Here is a 23955-nt window from a genome sequence, read left to right on the forward strand (position 1 = left end):
AAAATGTGGCTTTGACTTTAGGCTTAAAATGGAACATGTAGCCCATTGAGATATATAACGTATGTTACCATTCAGCACTGAAATACCTCCCAACCGTGACAACTAAGAGTGCGTCAGTGCAGCAGCAGCAGCCATCTTCATTGGTAACAATTAATTGTGTTCGATTTTCCTGCTTTTTTTAGTGAATTTGTTGTACAGCACTTTGTGACTTTGTCCAGAAAAGTGCTATAAAGTTATTATTATTAAAATAAAGTTATTATTGTTATCTTCCCAGCAGCGTCTGTCTTTAAAATAACTGAACGCAGCGGCACTAGTCAGCGGGTCACGGAAGTACGGTACTGTAAAGACAGTGAGCGCACGGTGAACCATTCAAAGCGGGCTTTGAAGGTGACAGCCACCGAACGTGAAGAGAGTTTCAAAATGGCTAGAGCCGCCCAGGGGGAACTTCAGAGGGATATAGGTTGCCGCCCTTTTTTAATGAAAGATTTATGTCTGCTTGCCTTGCCAGTTTAAAGTGGACTCTCATTGCGCCCACTTTCCTCAATGTGAATAACAGCTGTCCTGACTCAATGGTCGAATGACCTTGCCACTCTGATCAGGACTCAGGAGTTATACTCTCTTGCTTGATACTCTTCAAAATGTACCTCACGTTTCAAATGCCTGAAGCAGGGCCCTTTTTCTCCAACGCAGTCTCACTCCCATTTGAACTTGTCATATTTCGACACTCGGCCAGGTCACGGTATACCCTTTGCGTCTGATGCTGATGCTGAGTGAGGAGGCCCTTTGATGTACCAGTGTTGGTGCAATGATTCCCACCCCGTCCGTATGCAAATTGGACTGCTCTGAGTCGGCAGGAGTGGCCTTTGCACCACTTTTCGTAATCGTCAATCGTTGCCATGTTGAGAAATGTCCATACATTTAAAAAATATATAAAAAATAGCTATTTTGTAAATGTTTTGGAAAGAAGAGAAGGATATTAAATGTCTGTCTGTGATTTCTTTGTATATTTAAGTTATTTGTCATATCTGCCCTGTGCAATTTGGGATTACAAAGCCTTAACGGCAAACAGAAATACAAATTGGAATGTTACAATTATATGTTCAATGCAAAACACACAATTAAATAGTTTATCGCAATTATTTGTGTGACAATTAATCGTCAGCTAAAATTTGTAACCGTGACAGCCCTACTCTCAATCACATCTCTGATCGCCAGTCCTATTCAAGAAGGTCCACTTTTCGTCATTAGGAAGAATGATTTTCTCATATTCTATCAAACGCAATCAAACAAATGTTTGGTAATTTTTTTGGTTTTTTTAGGCCACCACAATGCTTTTCCAATGGGAGTCACATGGTTTGACCAAACATTTGTGGTTGATTGCTGATGGTGTTCTGCCCATCATCAAATTAAAATGTTTGGTCAAACCATGTGACTCCCATTGGAAAAGCATTGTGGTGGCCCAACAAAAACTAAAAAATGACCAAACATTTGCTTGATTGGTGTTTGGTACGTGTGAATGAGGCCCCACTCTACTCATAACTCAGCATCAGCATCATCATCATTAGTTTGTACGTCTGGAGACTCCTGTCCAGGACCGGCTTCAGAGACACCTCCTCAGGAGACTCCGATCTGAACCCATTTGATTTGGCGTTATAGGGACCGCGTGCCCTTGCTGACATCGACCCCTGCAGGCAGGGTTTGACCCCTGACAGCAGAGATATATTAGTTGTATACTAACTCTTCTCTTAGTTCTTGTGTCTGTTATCACACTGGCACGTCCCTAAATATTCTTGAATGACAGGAATACTGTCGTAATAGCATGGTTGACCATCACACTACTTCCTAGTAATACTGCTGGCCTATAGGAGCTAATCAATTGTCTCACTTGTCATAACCGCAGGATGGAATATTCACATTTTCACAACACAAAAGGATAAAGGGTGGATTCCTAAAACATACTTTAATCATCCTCAAATCCATGAATGATTTATAATGCAGGTACAAATGCAAAGTGATACAAGATCAAAAGAAATGGTGGTAGAAACAAATTGTAGCCACTAAGTGCACTCTGTATATTGTACGTACAGTATTGCAGCAGCTGCAGAGTGTAATCTCATCTGCCTTCGGGTACATTGTGTTGGGCTTGATCTTATAGCGTTACAGGGTCCCGTTTCAGCGATTCAGAGATTCTATTTGAGCATACTCATCGTTGTCGTCATTGAAAATGTTTGCATTTTTTTTCAATGCATCAGAGCTACAAAATGAGATATCAATTGCATCCATTTTCGCCAACAGTTATTGGGAAGTACCCAGTTATTTCAACTTGATTGCATGGTTAATTTACGTATTTATCTGTGAACTTGAAATGAGAGTTGAAGCAATCTTCAAAAATGTACGAGTATGATCGGTAACATTCATTCCTGTGAAGTAATCGAGGACTGAACCTGACCTTACGGTATCTTTTTCAGTTCGGACATTAGGGCCAATGATAGACGTGTATTTGACAATTCTATCTTTAACAAAATGTTTGACCGAAATACAGTACATTTCAAGTTGTTTGTGACTACTTATGCTATGCATGTGAGCCAACTGATGTTTATCATCCCCAAATAATCATATTTGAACTGGGGACCCTCCACCATGGCAAGCACATGGAATTGTAGGAGTTGAGTCATTTAGTTGGACTCAGTTCCACAGATAAATATTGTGAAAATAGCCAAACTACAAGCTCACAACTTTGTGAGGATTGTGCCATTAATTAATTGATTCATACAACTCATAGCAAATGTATGAAAATATGCATAGAGAAATGTGTATAGTATGTATGACACAACTGGGTTTCACTATACTGTGAAACTCCTTCACTGATTGTTTTAAATATAATCTATACTATTTAAAGTCACATCCAAAGAGCAACTTGCATACAGTAGTCTAGCCTAGTAGAATGCCAGGCAAAGAGCATATGCACACATGGGTCAATAGACTCCAATCACTGTCAATAAGCGTTGCTGACACAGGAAGCCATGCAAACACAGTCTGCCTCCATGCACGGATCGTTAAGCCCCCCCCCCTAACTGCCTTAACCTATCAGGCTTTCCTGTATGAAATATTGAGACAAATTGACTGGTTACGAACACCTGTGGTCAGACATCATGTGAATTTCCATTACGGTGTTCCGGACGACACTGCAGGACAGCGCACGCCTCGTGTGGTTTCTAACCGAAGCCACTGTGGACTGTGTGGAGTATGTTATTGACGCATTGATTGAGCTAACTGTTCAAACTGCCGTTTGTAAAAGAGTGAAAACTTGAACTTGTGTCTGCTGGACTACAGTAGGTGATGCAGTCTACTAGTCAGTAACGCCTCGTCACCGGGCATTATACACACAGCGGAAAACCTGCCCAGTGTTATCCGGTTGAGAGCCCGCTTTCCATATTATGATCAGTTGCAAACACACATGTATGCACCATTTCCATATCGCCCTCGACCCAGACCGGATCAGCAACCTGCAAAGCGACTTGATCCCAGTCTATGTAGCCAATTCATAATTACTAACACCCTAGAGTTGACTGGAATCCCCCAGGGGTCTATCCTTGGCCCTCTCATTTTCTCCCTGTGCACCAAAATCTCTTCTCTGAAAATAGCAGATCTACAAGCTCACAATGGCCCATGTTGCGACACATTACGAGTTTATAGATATGCCATTTTCACAGAATGTCTATTATGAGAGTGCCTACAACAAACAGTGCAGTTTCTGTCTATTGTTAGGTCTATCACACCTCATTAAACTCTCCTGTAAAGTACACTCATCCAACTGATCAATTGAGTACACGTCGTCGTGTTATCACTAACTTGTTGTGTGCTCTTGTGTGCACTTCTCTGGAGTGGTAGCTATAGCTACTAGCAGTGCAGCTTCATTACACAAAGACTTGGTTACACAGAGATATGTTCGCGCGCCTTCATGCAGTGTAAGAGCCCTTTGAGAAAGGCCTTGCCTCTGTCTGTCTGTCTGTCTGATCAACCTTGATCATTGAAATGCGAGACACATTGTTCTGTTCACACGGACATTCATTGAATGTTGCATAGTAGTTTGAGCAGCGCTGGCTGACACCTTCACCCCGTCCAGTCTTGTTTTGCTTGTCTTTTTTTTTATATCTGGGGTCTGAGCTATGGGATGTTTTGTTTGAGAGAGTGGTCCTCATTGTCAATCTACAATTCTCTGTATGGATAAACTGCAGTGATGCATAGGGCACACATACTGTAGAAGCCCTGTGATGATTTAATCAACCCAGCTCTGACTATTCCTGCTCTTTCATATACATTCTCTGCATCCTTACAGTATATGTGCCACTTTCTCGAATCCCCCTAATCCGATTGATCCGTCTGGGGCCGCTGGTCACCATGTTGTCCTCGCGGATGGAGGACTCAGCCTATGTGTCCCTCCAGTCTCTGCAGCTCCTTGTTCTCAAGGCACAGTCAGACGTTTGCGCCAGAATAGCGCATCTGAGCGCACCTATCCGTCAGACGTGCCCATTGTTCTGACCAATTATATCCATATATCTTATGGGTCTGTGTGTAGGGCTGCGCATGCCAGCATTTATGTTGCGTGCATCCATTCCTCCCTCCTCACTTCTAATAACGGCTAGTCAAAGAAACTACACATCTGGAAAACTTGCGCTTTGGTAGCTCCAGAAGATCACAGAATGTTGACAAAGCTATTCTTAGGGCGGTAAATGGCACAGACTGGAGGTTTGTGGCCAATACACATCAATTTGGTGGTCCTTGTGGTGAGAAACACTTTTGTACACAGTCAGACACAGATTAACTTGAATGCATGCCTGTCCTTTCCTTCCATTTGCCATCAGTCTTTCCTCTAAGAGATGTCTGTGCAGTCTGACTTGATGTCCCCTAAATGAGACTCAGTCTGGTGTTAATAATTGAAGCTCCCCCGAGTGATGCGTGTCCTAAAACAAACACCCACCCACAACTGGTTTGAAGTTGACGTTGGACTTTTATGAGTGAAAACATCCTAAGGTTTTAAGCATCTGCATTGGACCTCAGTGTTCCTTGCCGTTTTGAGGAGTATTTTTTATAACTTGAACTAATGTATACTGTTCAGCAGGGTTCAATTTGTTGGTTGGGATCCATACCACAGCTTTTGATATGCCCTCTCTTGTAATTTTTTCTATATTTTGTGTAATCATCACCAGTGGGGATAATGTTTCATCCATGCTTCTGGTCAGACTGAATTCAATTGATGAATGGTCTTTTGTGAACTGTATAGGCCTAGACTGTCTGGTGCTGTTTGATATACCGCCGCGTCATACATTATCCCTTGCATATAGTCCTGCTTGAATTTCCAAGTGCTGTTGAGAGAGCAGCTAACTACTTCAGGTGACCTCATTGTTTCTCTGTCACACTGTCACAGTCTCCCCCGGGGGCCATGCTTGTATTTAACATGGAAAAGCCGGCGGCTCTCAGAGGAATCTGCAGTACAACAGCATACTCTTGGAAAACGCTCTAGTTAAATATGGAGGTGTGTGTTGTTGTTGTCAGCAGAGATGCCTTTTCCCCGTGTTGACATGACGCCTTCCTCAAACCTTAATTCCGTCAAGTGTTGTCATATATTTGCAAATGGCATCGTTAGTCACTTTGAGTATGCCACTTATTGTCATTATCACCTGTATCAGTTTCAGCATCAGTATGGGTTAGTATTACTATAATAATTAATAAATATGATGATTACGTACAGACATCAATTAATGCCCTACTTCGTCATACTACAGTGTCACACAAAAGTAGCAAAAATAACTGCTTTACATGGTGCCGATAGCCGAGGGGTTAACACACACACACACACATACTGTAGGCAGCAATGCCCGAGCGTGTCCTGGGTTCTCTCCTTGTTTTCTGTCTCTCTAACTGTTTTATCGAACAAAGGCAGCAAAGCCCAAAACAATGTTGTGAGCCTGCAGATGGGCTTTTTTGTTTTATTGTTTTTCAAGTGAAAGTGGTTACGTGGAAAGTGTGTCCATGGATTTTATAAATATTTAACCGATCAAAAGTATTAACAAGCTCTTGTTGATTAATACTTAAGACCAGTGCCACAACTTTTGTATTTTGCCAGTGTTTCATGTGTCTATGAGGTGACAGTACTTTAATTATTAGACACCCTGGAGACGTTTTTATGTGCAATGGTGTATTTTGTATTGAGGGTTTCTTCCTGGAGGCTGAACCCTTGACAGTCAAACGGGCCAATGAAATAAACAGTAATATAGTGACATCACACTATCAGCCCCTCCCCTAACCCCTCCCCCTTTATCATAAAACTACAGCTGTGGGTGCGGCTTCAGTTCAGGTGGATCACCACCCACCACCACCCACCAGGCAAACCAGGCATACTTAATAAACTGGTGGGCGTGTCCACATAAAAGCATGATTTTAACAAATACTGTACACTTTTTGGAAAAAGTTCTTCCTCCTATATATTATATATATTACCTAGGTATTATGTTTTACTATTTAGATATTTGGATCTATCCAACAAATGTAATTTTTTTCCCAGTTTCGATGAGATTTCCATCCCACAGCGAGGACACACACAAAACACAGCCACCGCACCAACGTCAACACAAACCCGTCTGAGAGAAGAAATCCTACACTGAATTTCCATAGAGATGAGATGAGAATTAGCACTCCTGCGCCACTTCCACTTTGAGGCTAATGAATGCAGATTGGAAAGTCGCCGATTCCATCTAGACACACGACACAGGCACCTGCGCCACCGCACTCAACTGCAGAAATAGAATTCATCATTTAAATATGCATATAGCTACATAGAGCGGATGAATAAGCAAATTCGCATTGATAATTCCTCTATCTCTCTCTCTCTCTCTCTCTTTCTCTCGTTTTCCTTTTATCTTGGTCTCTCCCTTGGGGTTTGTGAGACAGAATAAAAAGTGAGTAATCTAAGTCGTCCTTTTAAATGGCGTTATTTGTTATCCAGGGAGCTTGATGAATTGGTGTGCTCTGTAGCAGTGAAGCCCACCATTAGTAGTGGTGTACTCAGTATTGCAAGGTCTTTCTCTTTGCTCTGCTGGTTAATTGGTCAGAGGTAGAAGGGTGCTATGGGGTTAGTTAGGGAACTGTTCTACTGGATGGATGGAACAGCTAGGTCATTTTTGCGACCAAACGACCATGTAGAAGTTGACCAAAGTTCTCAGTTGCATTTAAACTAATTTTTTTGTCATTATATTAAGCCTTTAAATGTCTAAATGGCATTGTATAGATCAAAATGTGCACAGTGTTTTCTGAGTGTTTACTTAATTTTAGACTAGTATCTTACATAGTCTGTTACATACTGTAAATGTTTATTACAAAAACCCACTGGACAAAAAAGGCAAACTACGCCCTGGGATGGATGGATGGATGGATGATTGAAGGAAGAACGGTTGGATGGATGAATTGTGCGTGCGTGCGTGTGCATTAACCTGCTTGTTCACGCCTCACTCCAGCAGCCTCAAAAAAGACACCACAGAGACCAGTCTCACCTGTCTGGGAAAATGCTGACTTGTACAAGACACTAATCTCAAGTTGTCTCAAAGATGAAAAGGTTCACCTACAGTCTTTCATGTCCGAACTGAATTTGATACGTATAAAGCAAATAAGGACTGACAGCCTTCAGCTGTCTTCATCTGGTCAACATTTCAAACATTCCTAAGTCATTCAGTTCACACCAGTGATTCAAGGAGCCCTAGTTTAATATGCATTAGGATTTAGGACCACCTTTGATTTCCTTTTCTTCTTTTTTTTCTTCTCTGGGCCCTCAATCTACTCCTAATTGCAACTTTAACTCTGAGAGTGTACAAATGGAACCAAATACATACATGTGTACAGTCCAGGTGTTACAGACCTGTAACTCCTCAGGACCCCTGGTGATCACCTAAACCACATGTTGAGAACCCGCGGTTTACCCCCATGTAACGCACACTGTATTTTCTCATATTGTCTCGACTCTAACAGAATTACCCATGCACCAAGAGTGATTTAAACAACTTAAAATGATAGCTTTGGGCTGTAGCCACGTCTGCTGTATGATGCAGCACATATTTCTGCCCGAAAAGCACTTAATACGCATTTTGCAGATTGGGTTGAGCGTGCGGGGGCAGCATAAGTGAGGTGTTTCATGAATATCTTACTCAGCTGTCTCAGGCTAAAATGTTGTGTCAGGTATGGCCTCCATGTCAAGCCTGTTTGACCTTGCCGTGCTGGGGGGGCAGAGCACTCACAGCAGCACGGTGGAACAACAGGCGAGGGTGGAGAGCAAAGGAGAAGCGAAGCACAGACAGTGACTGCTCGCTTCATCAGTGGGAAAGGCAGGAGAAAGACAAGCCGGAGAGGTGGCAGAAAAGGAACAGATGGAGGAAAATATATTGGGTGAGGTATAGCAGTTGGAGGCTGTTGTGTGAAAAACAGCAGTGCAGGAAAAAACTAAACTGGAGAAGCTATTTATAAATTCCAGGAATCTATCTTTCTGCATGTCTATCTGACTTCCTTTTGTGTAGCTCGAACACTGTTCATCTGATCGACTTCACTCTTGGTGGGTGTATTTAGCTGAGGACCCAAGGGAGTGCAGACAGAGTCGAGGATGGATGCTATAAACAGCCATACTGTGGTTCTTGTAGAATATATAGGGCTGACCCCCTTCTTGTTCCTTTCTCTCTGTTAAGGCGCATTTGAGCAAGGCAATTAACTTAAATTCTACAATTCTACTGCTTGAGTGGACCCTGCTCTTTGGCTAACTGGACTGAAGTCGTACAACTACTGAATGTGAATCAGCTTAGTGGTGAAAAACCCTGTGATGAACGAATGAGCCTGAAGCAACAGCTCACTGGAAAACGTTTTATTCACCATGCTTGCATAGGTTAGTATAGCCAAACCTTCAACAAAACCTTTTTGTGCACTCTTTTTCAATGTCGGGTTCAGGGACCACCATGGGGTATACTGAGAGTGTACAAAATAAAACAAATTTACCCTTACAGGTCAATTTGGTTCCATTCGTACACTCTCAGAGTTAAATGAGCTGTCTGTCCATATCCTACCTGTGTATGATGCGCTTGCTGCGCAGGTAGCCCAGCGCCAGGGCCACCTCGCAGATGTAGAGCTTCACCGTCACCTCGGAGAAGTGCACGTTCTGCTGCAGGTGGTAGCGCAGGTCACCTCCTAACAGCAGGTCCACCACCATGAACATGTCCTCCTCGTCCTGGAAGGAGTACCTGGGAGAGGGAGAGAGAGAGAGAGAGAGAGAGATAGATTAGAACCCATTTCCCTCTATGGTTGCGGAGTCTGGGGCCCACTTGCCGATCAAGAAAATAGCAGATCTACAAGCTCATAATACAGCACAAAGTATTTTAGGGATGCAACTCATACATTTATTTCGTATAGCGATTGTTCTTTCGATTACCTATTCGGATGGAATAACTGAGAAGTGCATTTTAATTTATATTTTCTTTAATAAAACATTTTTAAGATTTGTTTTAGATGAATTATATGATTTTTCTTTCCAACATCGATTATTAGTCAAATATATTTATTTTTAATAATCCATTAAATTCATTAGTTTGATTAACAGTTGCTCTCCTAAATTCTTTCTGAAGAAGATCCCAGTGATCGAAACGATGAATTAATAAACCAGTGAAGCTGAGTTCTTCCTTACCAGTGTTGCAGACTATATTTCTTACTCCTAAATTCTTTCCCTTCTTAATATTAGGCATATAAGGATTCATATAGTACATGCCAGTTTATAGAGATTTTTATAATCATTCACTATAGGGACACAAGATTTATCTCAATGAAATCACTGCTGAGTAGGCATGTAACGATTCACTCAACTCACGATACGATTCGTATCACGATATGAGGTTCACGAAAAATTTCCGTTTTTTAAATTTTATATAATTTATCTTCCCCCCTGAGATTTTTTATTTAACTACATTGCAAAAGAAGTAGCATTACTTTTGACAGTGCAGAAACATAATTGCCTTCCTTGATGAGCATCATCGACCATCATCACCTGTACACACACAGCTCCCCTCTACAGTGCTCTACTACTGAAAGTGACTATCATTTCTCTCCAAAAGCACTTGAATATGATGGAATATGACTAAAGCTCACTTTCACATCACATCGATTAATATCGATATATATCGATATACGATATATCGTTACATGCCTAGTGCTGAGTGTTGCGTCGCTTTACATCACCAAAGTTGAGAGAGTTTTATGGTTTCAGATTAATCCCATTCAATAGCTGTACTGATTTCGGGAATGTGAGAATACACGCAAGTTCCTGATTGGTCTGCTCTTGGAAGGTGGGTTTGCACATCATGGCAGCAACAGCGAGGACGAAAAAGGTCTCGCGTGTGCTTTTGGACAGGTTGATTATAGTCATCAAATCAAGCTTTATTTATAATCGAAGTGCTGTACAGGGCGGGAATTTAAAAAGTCTTTGTAGAAATGGCACTTCTTACTGTATAATAGAAGGGTAGGCCAAAGGCTAGGGGCGGCAGCAGTAATTGCGCGGTCATTCCTTACTCTTCAGGGTTCCGGGAACCTTCGGCAACTCGTTGGCTGACCTCGGTGCCCTTTGAGGGGTGTATAGGGCTCCAAAAGTTCAGACAAATATAAAGGCTGAGTCATGGCTGAGGTACGAAAGCAATGGCTCAACAAGCGTACCCTCACCATAATGAATACCACGTAATGAAAGGCAGCCAAGGACCTTATTAAAGTCCTCACAAAGCTTCCAGAGGTCTCCAAGGTACTAGAGTCTAGACGTCATGACTGACACCACAATGCTCAAAGCACTATTCAAACATTTTTTGTGGCTTTCACCTTTGTTTTATATGTTTTATGGAGGGACAGGCAGTAGGCTGAGAGAGATGGGGGGGGGGGGTGACATGCAGTAAAGGCCGTCGGGATCGGGAGTCAAACCCGCAGCACACTGCCAGACTGGGTTACCAGCCAGGCAGCCAAGGTGCCTGGACCGCTGAGCCACGGCCCAGGACCTATTCAAACATTTCTGACACACAATCGCAGCACCATACCTGAGGCACACACTTAATGCTGGAATGCGGCCTGCAAGTCAGAAACAGAAATTCAAGGAAACGCCTTTGTTAGCTTATGGGTACTGACAGGTCCGACACAATAGTCCTGTCTGCATCTTTACGTGATATGAAGCAGAAAAGGATTCATAGGTAAACTAGAAAAAGTGCGCCTCAGGGCACAGGTCTCCACCTGCAGGCCAGATCAGGTTATCGTGGCCTCCTGGTGGCGCTCTAATAGGCCAATGTGAAAAGGGTGCTATTTCTTCTCACTCCTTTGACAATTTGAGGCATTTTGTTCCAGAAATGTGTTTAGCAAAAATCCACCTTTATTTATTCCTCTGCCTAGTAGGAAAATGTGTGAAAAATGTCACGTAAATTGCACGCTGCGTTCATGATTTGAGGCTTTTTGTTCAGAACGGGCCAATCCTGCAAACTTCGGAAACCAATGTTAGGCAATTAGGATGGAATATGAAATATCGGACAGATTACAGGGACTACAGCATATTAAGCAAAGAGAGTTGGACTAGTAGATAATGGATGAGGTGTGAGCTGCTTCCCATTCATGCGGGAGGAGGTGAAATCAATAATATCAATAACTTTTGGTGTTGATGTGACTTTTATTCACTTTTATAGTGGTAGAAAATATACAAATAAAAGCTATGTTTCACTTCTCTTCTCAGTGGGCCTCTTTGTATACACCATAAACCTTTATACGGAACAGATGGCGTATAGAATGTGGTTTCGAAAAGACAGGTGAAACTGAGACTAGCATACTGTACATTTTATCTTCTGAGGGGTCAGGGCAGACATAAGCATACAGCAGTCCAGTGACCGGTTCAAGGACACTTCCATCAACATGGAAGTGGCGGTTGCAAAACACCGTGAAACACGTGACCCTTACTGGACAGTATTTCCAACCACCAGGCAACCGATGACACCTTTTAGCTGTTTTTGATAAGCAATGGACCATTGGTTTGTCACCCTGATAGTTTCAGACCTAACACTGAAATGCTGCTCTTCCTTCCAGAGAAATCTTACTTGGCAACACTCTGTCTACATCACCACCTCCAAAAATCGATACACCACCAGTCCACAGAAAGACACAGGACTTGAACAAATATGGCTTATCTGTCCATCAGTCTGGTTAAAGTCGTCCATTAGCCTCTTAGATGTCGTAGACATCATCAGACAATCTAAAATTGCCCCGAGAGAACACTGGACTGTCATGTCAGACAAGCAACTCAAGAGTCTGAAAGAGGCATTCACCTGTCATGTCTTGAGTCTCTTGAGGAGTTAACCCCTTTTAACCTCAGGTGCTGGGGGGAACATTCGCTGAGCTACAAACAACTTTGCTATTTTTAGTATTTTGGCGAATATATTTGGTACAGTCAGAAAAAAGCGGATCAAGTACATATACATATATAACTCCCTACTCCAGTATAGGGACACATTGGATTAAATTCAGTAAAATCTGTGTTGAGCAACAAATGTAATTATGTGTGTGTGTGCGTGCGTGCGTCTGTGTGTCTGTGTATGTGGACACGCATAAGTAAGAGAAAATACAGTATGTGACTGGGCTACATTAAAGCAGCTAGGCTTTAATACGTTTTACTCTGTGTGTGTGTGTGTGTGTGTGTGTGTGTGTGTGTGTGTGTGTGTGTGTGTGTGTGTGCGCGCGCGCGTGCGGATGTGCACGTGCGTGTGCATGCATACATGTACTTGTACTGTGGACCTGCATGTCTCTTAAGTGTATCCGTATGCAGGTGAGCTTCTGACTTGGCAGAATCATCCATCTAGTATTCATGCATCAATCAAGCTGTGGCCTGCACGGCATGCCTGCCTCAGCAGCACACGGCCCACTGGCCTCTCACTTGAGGAGCCATCGCACAAATCGCCATTGATTTTACATGGCTGGCTTCCCACTGGGGCTGTACTTTCTGCCTTTCAATGCTCAGGCAATTAGCCTCTGGAAAAAGAAGATGTGTGGATGGGCACACACACACACACTCTTCTAGGGCGAGTGTGTCCTTATTCGGTGGTGGACATTTTATTAGATCCCTGCCCTGCCCTCCGGCTTCCCTTCCCCCGAACACGGGCCAATTGTTTATAGGTATAGTCACACTCGATAAAGCCGGATGCACCACGGTGGATTTGAACCCACAGCCTCCGTGGTGGTGGGAAGGCACTTTACCACTGCGCCACACGACCCCCCCCCCCCCCCTCTCCTCGGGGTGAACAAACAGACAAAGAGAAGGGAACTACTGGAGTAACTAGCATGGAGCCCTGGGAGACCCCAGTCGACTAAGTACATAGTATTATGTGGTTAACATCTTCCCTGAAGTTGGTATGGTAAAAGGACCATCTCTCAACACTATATCCGAGTGCACACATTCCCAGCTCTTTCTGCGGAGTTTCACGAGTCGGTTCATTCTAGCGTCCGTGTCATTCGGTATACTGGTTCTCTACCGCAGGGTTCTTCATACACTGCCAAACATTTTGCCATAAGCCGTCTCCGCGGCTCATGCCGGTGCTTTTATGTGCACCGACATCGGTTTCCTTCTTGTCCTCAACCAGTCTCGACGCCAATTAGCCGGAGGCGGTGTTTTGTGTGCATGGTGTTGTTTAAGGGGGAGGGGGGATTGATTGAGCTGACTCCAGCCTGTCTATACCGAGGCTCACATGATGCTGAGACCACTTGATGTCTGGCTGCCAGTGGCTTCAGGGGCCTGGAAAAAAAAGGGCTGTCTGTGAAACTCACAGTTGCACTTCACACCATGCAAACTGCAAAGTGACCACTGGGCAAATCATAGCACAGTCTGTTCCGTGACATGAGTCACGGAAAGTCATGAGTTCAAAGAGTTGGGTTAATTATTAATCGGGGGGCAATTTGAACTTTTGAACTGAAATTCTAGAGATAAAGTGATGCAAACCATTACATTTCTCCATCTCCCAAAATGTGTTCACCTGCCCCCTGCAGCCTCCGATCCTTTGACTTTACTTGAGTATTTCCATTTTGTGATACTTCACTATACATCTCATAGGCAAATAGTGTGAGCTTGTAGATCTGCTATTTTCTTTTGAAAGATTTGAACACAGGTTAAAAAAAGAAAAGGGCCATTCACTGAGTACTTGTGATGCCAATACTTTTGTACTTGAATACAGGACTTTTACTTGAGTACCTATTGCACCACTGTGCATCCGTATGATTCATTATTATATTATTTATTGGTGGAGTAAGATGCGTTGTGACAGTAAAATCACTGGAACCAGCAGCCTAATGGGAAGTTACCACGGAGAGATGGTATGAAAATAAATGGAGTATATGAGGATTTGCCTCAATCTCCCCAACTCTCTGACTGCATACTGAGGTCCTCCAGCGAGGACCTCGTTTCCTCCGAGCTGCTATAATAACACCTCTGAAGAAGAAAGTGCTAAGAGTAGAACCGTGGTGATATATAGGACGTGATAGTAGGACTCATCATCTGCTCTGGTCTCCTCCTCGTTATGGTAATGGCTCACAGGAGTGCGGCGTGCGTGGCTCTCCTGGCATGAATCCTGCACACAAAGTATAGACGCTTCCGCCCCCATAGCGGTGTGTGTGTGTGGTGTACCTGAGCGGCTGAACCCATCTGCCACGGTATCAATCATTCTGACGCACATGACAGACATAACTTGTTGGGAGTCTGTCTCATGTCTCCTCCCCCCTCTCTCTCTCTCCCTCTCTGTCTATCTCTCTGGGCTCTCTCTCTCTCTCTCAAAATAAGTATAGGAGTGAACAGGGATGTGACAAAAACAGACGTGTGCAGGTTCGCAGGAGTGTGTGAAGGACAGGGACTTTACGGGGTCTCTCCAGGTCTGAGAGGAAGGGCTGAGGTTCCCCCCCTCAGAGAGTCTGTAGCTCCGAGACACACCGGAGGATGGCGTGAAAGGTTACAACATGCAGACAGTCGCCGTTAGATGGAAAAGAGTGACAATCCAGACGAGTGATGAGTGCAGACTTCAATTTGCATTGGAGGGGAAAAAAAGCATTTTCTTAACCACTACTCCATGGCAAGACAAAATAGTGGAAAAAGCCATTATAACAGGCCCATAAATACAAGACACGGCAGGTCGACGGCTCTGCAAAAGCAAAACTGAGCACCTGAAATATTTAGGACCCTGGACTGTGATAAGTGAAGCTGAAAATGAGGATGGAGACGTCTTCCTCGGCAGCTGGGCGTGGGTTAAGAACACTGGCTCTCAGCGTGACCCACGGGGCTCCTTGAGTAGTCTGTAACTCCACCACTGTATAAATGGAACCAAATGGCCCCTTCCATTTGTACAGTCAGAGTCACCATGACACTAAGGATTGGGTAGATCGGGGTCCAATGGGGTTCAGTGCCTTGGCCTAATGCATATTTGAAATGATGAATTATTGAGAAATTATTATGAATTATGAATTGTTCCTTGAAATTAAAAGGGTTGAGAATCACTGGGGGGGGGGGGGGGGCTACGCAGCTATAGCTATATCTGCCACGTTTCTCAAAGTGGGGTCCGGGGACCCCCAGGGCTATTTAAGTGGGTTCCAGGGGCTCCAAGCAACTTTGTTAACACAATCTACCGGTATGCCAAACTCGAGCAATCTAGTATATAGAGCTTAAAACCCTCTTAAGCCCCAATCCCCCGCCGGCTGTCCACCTCATGAACAGCAGGTTCCCCCTGGGGTTTAAACCCTGGAAAATAGCAGATCTACAAGCTCACAACGTGTCGCAGTGCGACGCGTTGTTGTCTTGTAGATCGGGTATTTCCCCCGATCTGTTCCCTATCTGTGCCAGATACGAGCGAATCAATGGTGGCATGGAATCGATTACATCAGAATCAATGTAACCACTTTTTAGCTTATTTTATGTCAGCTATTAGAAAATAGCCAATCTACAGGCTTACAAATTGATTGGGTCTAGTAGTTCTAGTTTTTTTAAATACTGTATGTATGTAGATGCAACTTGCAACTGTGTTGTACATAATTATGCTTGTTGTCAGTCAATCAGTCAATCAATCAATCAATCAATCAAGCAATCAATCAGTCAGTCAGTCAGTCAGTCAGTCAGTCAGTCAATGTGTTATGAGCCTGTTTTGAAAATATTTTCAAATGGGGATCTGTGGGTAAATATATGGGGGTCCTTGACATGAAAATGTTTGAAAACCACTGTGTGGTGCACATCTGTGCACCATGTTACACAGCTACAGTAGGCCTACAGTACACATGCTGGACAGCTACATGTCCCATGCTAGACAGATACAGCACGTCAGCAGTGTTGCCAAGTGTGCTTCTTATTATATAAGCAACTATGGGCTTGTTTTTTCCCCCTGTGAAGTTATTTTTTTCTGTCCGACACCGTACATCAGCACTGTGTTTTAGACAGCTATACAGTACATCTACACCAGTGGAGTCCAACCTCTTCTTTTCAGAATACTTTTTTTGTGCACGCACGCGGGCACACAAGCATGCACGCGCTCACATGCACAAACAAGACACACACACACACGCGCGCGTGTGTCCGCGCTCACATGCACAAAAAAGACACACACACACACCACGTATAAGTACACTTCATGGAGCAGAGCTGTAGTTAATGAGTTGAGATGAGGTTTGCTGTCACAGTTATTTACGACACATCACTCTAAATCGAATTGCTAATTTTCCTGCCGGAGAAATAGGGCTGTATTTTGCGTGTCTTAAGTACCAGGTCTTATTCCCTAACTTGAGTAAACTAAAGACCTGGAGGCGATGCCATTTGGTTATTCGGAGTGGCCAAAGAGAATTGATCACGCCTCCAGGTCTTTAGTTTACTCAAGTTAGGGAATAAGACCTGGTACTTAAGACACGCAAAATACAGCCCATAGTGTTTATGTATTTATCGTATGGGCATATTAGTTCTGTTAAAGATGGAGTGCTGTGATTTATTATTATTATTAATATTATATAAGGAGAAATAATTATTTAAAAGAAGTTGACAGTATTTGTATTTGAAGCCGAACTGAAGCCGCACCCACAACTGTTGATAAAGTTGGAGGGGTTAGGGCAGGGGATGATATTGTGATGTCACTATATCACTGTTTTTGGCACATTTGACTGTCAAGGTTCCATCCTCCAGGATGAAACCCTAAATACAAAGGGAAGACACCATTGCACATAACAACCACACCAAGGGATCTAATGAACTACTATATCACCTCATAAACACATGAAAAACGGGAGGAAAAAATCACGGCACTCCATCTTTAAGAGACGAAAGTTGTGGGATGGTAATTTCTTACAGTGCTTACAGGGGTTCTCTGTGAGTCCAGACTCCAGAGGTTGTAGAAACCCTGCTCTTTTTCTTCAATTACATTTCCGTGTTCCCTCTCCCACAGGCCCCCATACCAGGCACAAAAGTTGTTAGAAACTGAAAGCACTTTAGCCTCCATCATACGAGGGACGTTTTTCTGTCTGTCTGTCTCGCAAGCAAACCAAACTCCCCAGTGCTGTTAGGATTACTCACCATTCCCTTCCTCCTCTTCTAAATCATGACAGTTTTCAAAAAAACCTGTTTCTATGTCAGTGGTTCTCAAACTATTTCATGGACCCCCAGAATTATATGTATTTGGCCTCCGACCCCCATTGTTCCCGGGACCCCCCCCCAGAAGCAAAGATTTGAGTTAACCCTGCAAGCCCCAGCCATGCTTTTGGTCAACTTTCTTTTTTTTATTAATTACTTAATTAATATATTTATTTGCTGTTATTTTTTCACCTAAACATCATCATTGGTGTTCATTGTTTAGTCTTGCAATGCCATTGGTCATGATATTTGCATATACATACCCCCAGAGGCAAAAATGTTTGCTCTGAAAGAATATATATTCAAAGATTTGTGTCACATTTTCACGATTTTTCAAAAATAGCAGACCTACAAGCTCGTATAGCGCGGCGTGCTATGAGCTTGATCTGCTATTTTTCAATAGCTAAAGTATAACATGATGCTTAAAACACCTAAAGGGGTTCCCGCCCTGAATGGGTAATTCCACGTTTACTTGGATCTTTCATTTTTCAATTTGGCTTCCTAATTTGATCATCCACTTTCTTTATTGGATGTGTTGACTGGAAGCATCGTTGCGCAAGCATCTTTAATTCTCCATGAATCAGAGACAGTCTTAAAAATATATATTGGCTTGCTGTTTATTGTACAATGGAGCATTTATAAATATAGTAAGTAGCCTTGCCGAGCCATGAGGCCCATAGGGCAGGAGCCTATCTCCTGATTCTGTAGTGTGAGGCAGCTTGCCCTGGACATGACGCTAGTATGTCGTAGGACTTACCCCCAATCCAACCCTTGATGCTGAGTTGAGCAGGGAGGCACTGGGTCCCATTTTTACAGTCTTTGGTATGACCCGGCCAGGGATCGAACCCGACCTCCCAGTTTCAGGGCGGACACTCTAACCACAAGGCCACTGAGCTGCATGGTATTTTTTATAAATATAGGGTCGCCTTATCTGTTGGGGAATCTAATACTGCCATTTCTGCTCACCACTCATCTCATTCTCTCCGGTTAAACCGGTTTGTTATGGTTATTGTTACGGTTTGTTATGGTGTTTAAGCTCATTAAAGATGGCAAGTGCAGAGCCTCCTCAACCGATTTCTACGACATATAGATGGCAGCATGAGTTCTGTTTGGAAATACTTCACATTTGAGGCAAATAAACAAGGAAAGGAAAAACATACAAGAGAAAGCCCATATTGCATTGCAAGCAATGCCAGAGCATGTGCCAACACATACACAATACATTTAGCGTACCCGTAGGACAGACATGCTGACCTTGAGAGGTTGGCGACAGCTCCCCTTTCAGCATCACTGAAGCATTAATCAAGATTGCCAAGTTACTAAACTGTTGTTGATATGCGTGTTGTCGTTGGTGCAACAGCCATTTCTCAAAACTAAGCTAATCCCCCTCAGAGCTATCAGAGGAATTTCAGACAGCAGAGTTTCAGTTGATGGGAAAATACTTCTCTAAGGCGTACTCGGGAACCATGCAAGTGGAGAACGTCTAGCCAGGAATCATATGCCAGGGACCTTCTATCCGCCCATGTGGTATATGCACAGTCAGCAACCACTCGGCTATATCGGGTCGCCCCCAAAGACTCCACTGCTTTTCTTTTTACTTGAACTTTAGTGCCTTTTGAATGTGCGATAATCTCAGAGGCTTTTGATCAGGTGCTCTGTATGATTTACTGTATAGCGCATGCTCGAGCACAAGTCAGCAGCTCTGGAACAGAATGAATTGGACAGTATACAGCTTTGTTGGTGCAGAAATCGATTTGTATTGTTGTCAGCACTAACTCTATCCCAATTAAAATAATATAATACCTTGGAGTCCTTGGTCTCCACTGACAATTCACTCGGGGGTGATTTGCTCACAAAGGGCTTTTTATTAGTTTAAACCTTCCTCTCTCTGACGTAGTGGCACAGTATTGGTGTTTGCATATGGCCAATGTCAGACCTCTGTGACGAACGTGCAGTGCATACGGCAGTCATGAACACGTGTCTATATTCAACAGTGAGTTAACTTTCACACCAGAATAGGGATGATGGGTTGTTTCAAGTGGTTAACAAAAGTAGTATTTTAAGAGTTTTAAGCTTATTTTGATCATTGCAATAATATTGTTAAAGTGCAAATAACATGCATTTTAAAACTGCTTTTAATATTTAATATCATATTGTCTATGTCCCTCAAAGTAATTTCTAATGGTTTGAGCCTCAATCACCACTCTGATATAACCAGTCCTTGTCATTTCTTTCTGGACTTTGAAAGCAGTTTTAGCTGCAGTACCACAATGTCCTGGTGGGGGTGCTGATTATTTAATATTTGAGTCATTATGATACTGATGCTAGATAAAACTAGGCTTGTTTCCATTCTATGCCAACTTGGAAAATCTGACTGAAGAAGAGGAGGAATTTTACAAAGTAGGGTGACATTGATGACATCATGATGAGGACAAAATTTGTTGAGCTGTTCCTGAGAGCAATTTCCATTAAAGCACCTATATGATATGAAAGCCTGATATGAAATTGAAAAGGTTGACATTTATGTTATAGGTCCTTTAATCGCAATTACTTTAGCAACAATAATTGTGACATGAGATGTTCATATTCCGTCACTCAATTTATTTATTATACAAATCAAATGGGCAGCCTATTTCAAAGATAGTGGCAGTTTTTCTAATTTCATTGATGAACACAATATCTGGGGTATTTTTAATATCTTGTAGTGAATTGACTGTGAATGTGTGTCATTGTGATCAAAGCAGTCCATTTTACAGTGCTGTGTTTATATATTCTTGTTGTCCTGTCCTGTACTCCTCTGATCTTGTCTGAGACCAGGTCCACCAGACGGTCATGTCTGGCAATGTAGGGTCTTTTATAGTGGCTGCAAGATGTGTGCGACTGTTTCTTTGTCATGTGGTACTGGATGGATGCAGTGTGGGTCGTGTGCTGATGGATACCAGGTTGCCAAGTTGAACTTGGTCGGCAACACTTGTGAACAGACTTTAATGGTGAAAATAAGAATGTCCTCACCTATGGTGAGTGTTATAATGAGTTGTTCACTCAATGTTTTTTAAATACTCGCCTTTTCTGTGATATAAATATATATATAAACATAAGAAGTACAAAGATTTCAATAGAGACATCAGAGGATCAGGAACAAAACTCTTTGTCGTACGATGTCGTCATGTGAACATTTTCCTATTTTGAACATGTCTGAATCGATAGTGGTCCATGCAGCACACTCACCTCGCACTCTTACTCATCTTGCTCATACTGAGCCGCACGCACGCACGCACACTGAGAATACTGAGAATCCGGGGTAAGAGTCAGGGTAATGGTGCATTTTCTCCACTGCGCCACCTCGTTAGATTTGGTATTTTGACATTGATATTAACTGTAATTACATTTAGACATGGACTCTGGCAGACCTGGAAGGCCATAAATCACCATTACCCATGTTAGAGAGAGGGAGAGAGAGAGAGAGAGAGAGAGAGAGAGAGAGAGAGAGAGAGAGAGAGAGAGAGAGAGAGAGAGAGAGAGAGAGAGAGAGAGAGAGAGAGAGAGAGAGAGAGAGAGAGAGAGAGAGAGAGAGAGAGAGAGAGAGTTTCATCCAGAGACAGAGATGTGGTTAGAGTGCATGACTTTTAAAGGCCCTATAACACATAACATCCCATAAAATAATAATGGGAAAAAACTGATAAAATCTTTTGAAAGTAGTAAATCGTGTGTGTGTGTGTGTGTGTGTGTGTGTGTGTTACAGTGTATATTGGGGTCCCAGAAAAAGAAAACAAAAAGTATCAACTGGGGGTTGGTGGCCTAATGTGTATCAAGTTGAGGGATCCTTGAAGTGAAAACGTTTGAGAGATGCAGGCTTTAGCCAGCTGGTTGCACATGGAACCTAGAGTGGTAGTCGGAGTTGCACCTTCACAATTATGGTGAAATGGTGCAGACATTTTCATTAGCCTGTCTTGGCGTCGAGCCTGTTTTTTTAATCCGCTATTCTCTTGCTCACTTTACGGTGCACAGTCTTTTACGGCACGTTCGCCCCTTTTCCATCTCGCCCGACTACATATAGCTGTAAATAACAAACATGAATTCATGTTGGTGATTATATAAAAGGTATTATATTCATTTATAATTGTTAAGTTCACTCTGTATATCCATGGGCATAATGGCATCATGATGCCATTACTTAAGCATGGGCTACATATGGAAGAAATGTGTTTAATAAAACGAAATTAACTGCTGGAAGGTCCTACATTAACTCAATTAAGCAGTCACCGTCTCTGTCTCATGTTTTACAGAGTATAGAGATCGACTACTATATAATCAAATAAATCTGTATACAAGATAATTTCAGATTTCAGGGAGGGAGGGAAATACTAAATTAACTGTGTAACTACATTAACACTGTTGCGGGGGCGAGTTGGTAAAGGGGCGAGTCGTCTGGAATTCTCCTCTGTATCTCAGTCTCTCTCTCTCTCTTTCTCAGTCTATCTCTTATCCGCTCTCATCTCGTTATCTTCCCTGTTCTCCCTCTTTGCAACATTTATCAAACTATCAAAAAATGGGTGTACACTCATCTCCACACGATTTGATGTGAAACCCTTTTGGGTTATATGCCTTGTAACATAAAAATCGTTACAAGAATGTTGAGCATAGAGGTGCAAATAAAAGAGTCAAAAAGGTACAATGTGCTTTTCAAAAGGAATTTTAGGATATTTACATATTCACGTTTTTTGTGTGCTAGTAGTCACGTATTTGATTGTAATTGATATATGGTGTGTGTTTAGTAATACAAGCTTGGAAGTCCTCTTTGGTGTGTTCCCACCAAAGATCTATAATATTGTGTTGGTTTGAGTTTGCTTTTTTTTTTTTTGAGCTGTGTCTTGCCACAAAGCAAGCACAAAATGTAAATATTTGCATAGGAGGGGGGGAAACCTTTTCCCCATGGCTGTGCCTTTGATTTGGAGATATCATTTCTTGTTAAATTAAATAACAAATCGGTCAGATTTAGGTTCAATAATTCCAGTAGTTCTGCGTCAGGGCGTTTCCTGTCTGGATATTTATTGAAGACTTCCTTCACTGCCTGTATTCCCGCTTCTGTTTCGATGTTTGTGTTCAAACTATATCGATTGAAAATAAAAATGTTATTTTATGGTACGTTTATGGCCTTGATATAGCTAGGATGTTTTATAGACGGGGGGGGGGGGTTCAGAAAGTGTTCAATATATTTAGCCGTTTGATACGTTTCACTACCACAGTCAGAGACAATTGGTCTCCCTGCTGGAATCTCGTACGGTATAGTCTACGTGCTCGGATCTTTTCGGTAATAGGTGTATAGAAAATCTGTGCGCGTGGAGTGTCCTGTCCGAGTAAGTATTTTGTTTGTTTGTAGTTTATGTACTTTTTGAGTGGTGCAACCACTCCAAGGAACAGCAATGTCTGTGTTAACCTATGTGACGTTAATGAGTACCAGTAGGGGCGCTGTTGTGCCAGAAACAGAGAGAGAGATAGTGCTGCACTGTTGCCTGCTAATGAGTTGCACCATTCAGTTCACACAGGTGTGATTTTTTTCTTTAAGTTTGTATATTATGTTATATCATTATGGTTAAGGTTTAGGTTAGGGTTAAGGTTAGGTTTAGCCATCGTTTTGTGAGGTTAGCGTATAGGTTTAGGTATATAAGTTATATAACCACTTGTGTGCGGTCCGAAACAGCGCCCAGCGCTCCCTACTCCACTGACAACCAATCACAAGCCGTTATACCACAGCCACCCTATAGGAAACCGTATGGCCGCTCCCACCATTAATTCTCCCCCACGTTGTTTGCCATTCCAGCACCTGCGGCTAGAAGTTATAACGATTTACAACTGTATCTCTCTCTGCCTCTTGACACATCAGTGGTTGTTTTTTCCCGCATTGAGCAGACGATGAGTTGAATTTACACTCAAAATAGTTCCTTACATACATGATGCTGTGAGCTTTACCTAATGTCGACAATTTCCGAATATTCAGGTACAGTACATTCTGTTTATGGACAAACCATAAACAAACACATGTCTAAAAATGAATACATTTTGCGGGAAATGGCCACGTTCAGCTTTTGTTTCAATTATTTCCGCCTATGATAACCTGCCCAAAATCGGGATACCACGTTAAAAGTGTTTAATTCCCTCATCTTCTGCCCCTCTCCCCGTTCACGTGTCCCTGTCTTCTCTACCACACATGCGTTCAACCATAGGCGGATCTAGAAATTATGGGCCCCCGGGCCACCGTCATGCAAAAGGGCCTC

The 23955-nt window shown here is 42.7% G+C and overlaps 1 protein-coding gene across 1 annotated transcript in view; it reads right to left on the reverse strand.

Moving 5' to 3' along the window:
• The window catches only part of stk32a (serine/threonine kinase 32A), a 99632-nt gene that overhangs the window by 54839 nt on the left and 20838 nt on the right, over positions 1-23955 (reverse strand). The window contains exon 4 of the mRNA XM_080781258.1: positions 9102-9275. Coding sequence (XP_080637384.1) covers positions 9102-9275 — 174 coding nt within the window. The remainder of the gene's footprint in view (positions 1-9101; positions 9276-23955) is intronic.

Source organism: Protomyctophum bolini (genome assembly GCF_963924005.1).
Source record: "Protomyctophum bolini genome assembly, chromosome: 13".
NCBI lineage: Eukaryota > Metazoa > Chordata > Actinopteri > Myctophiformes > Myctophidae > Protomyctophum > Protomyctophum bolini.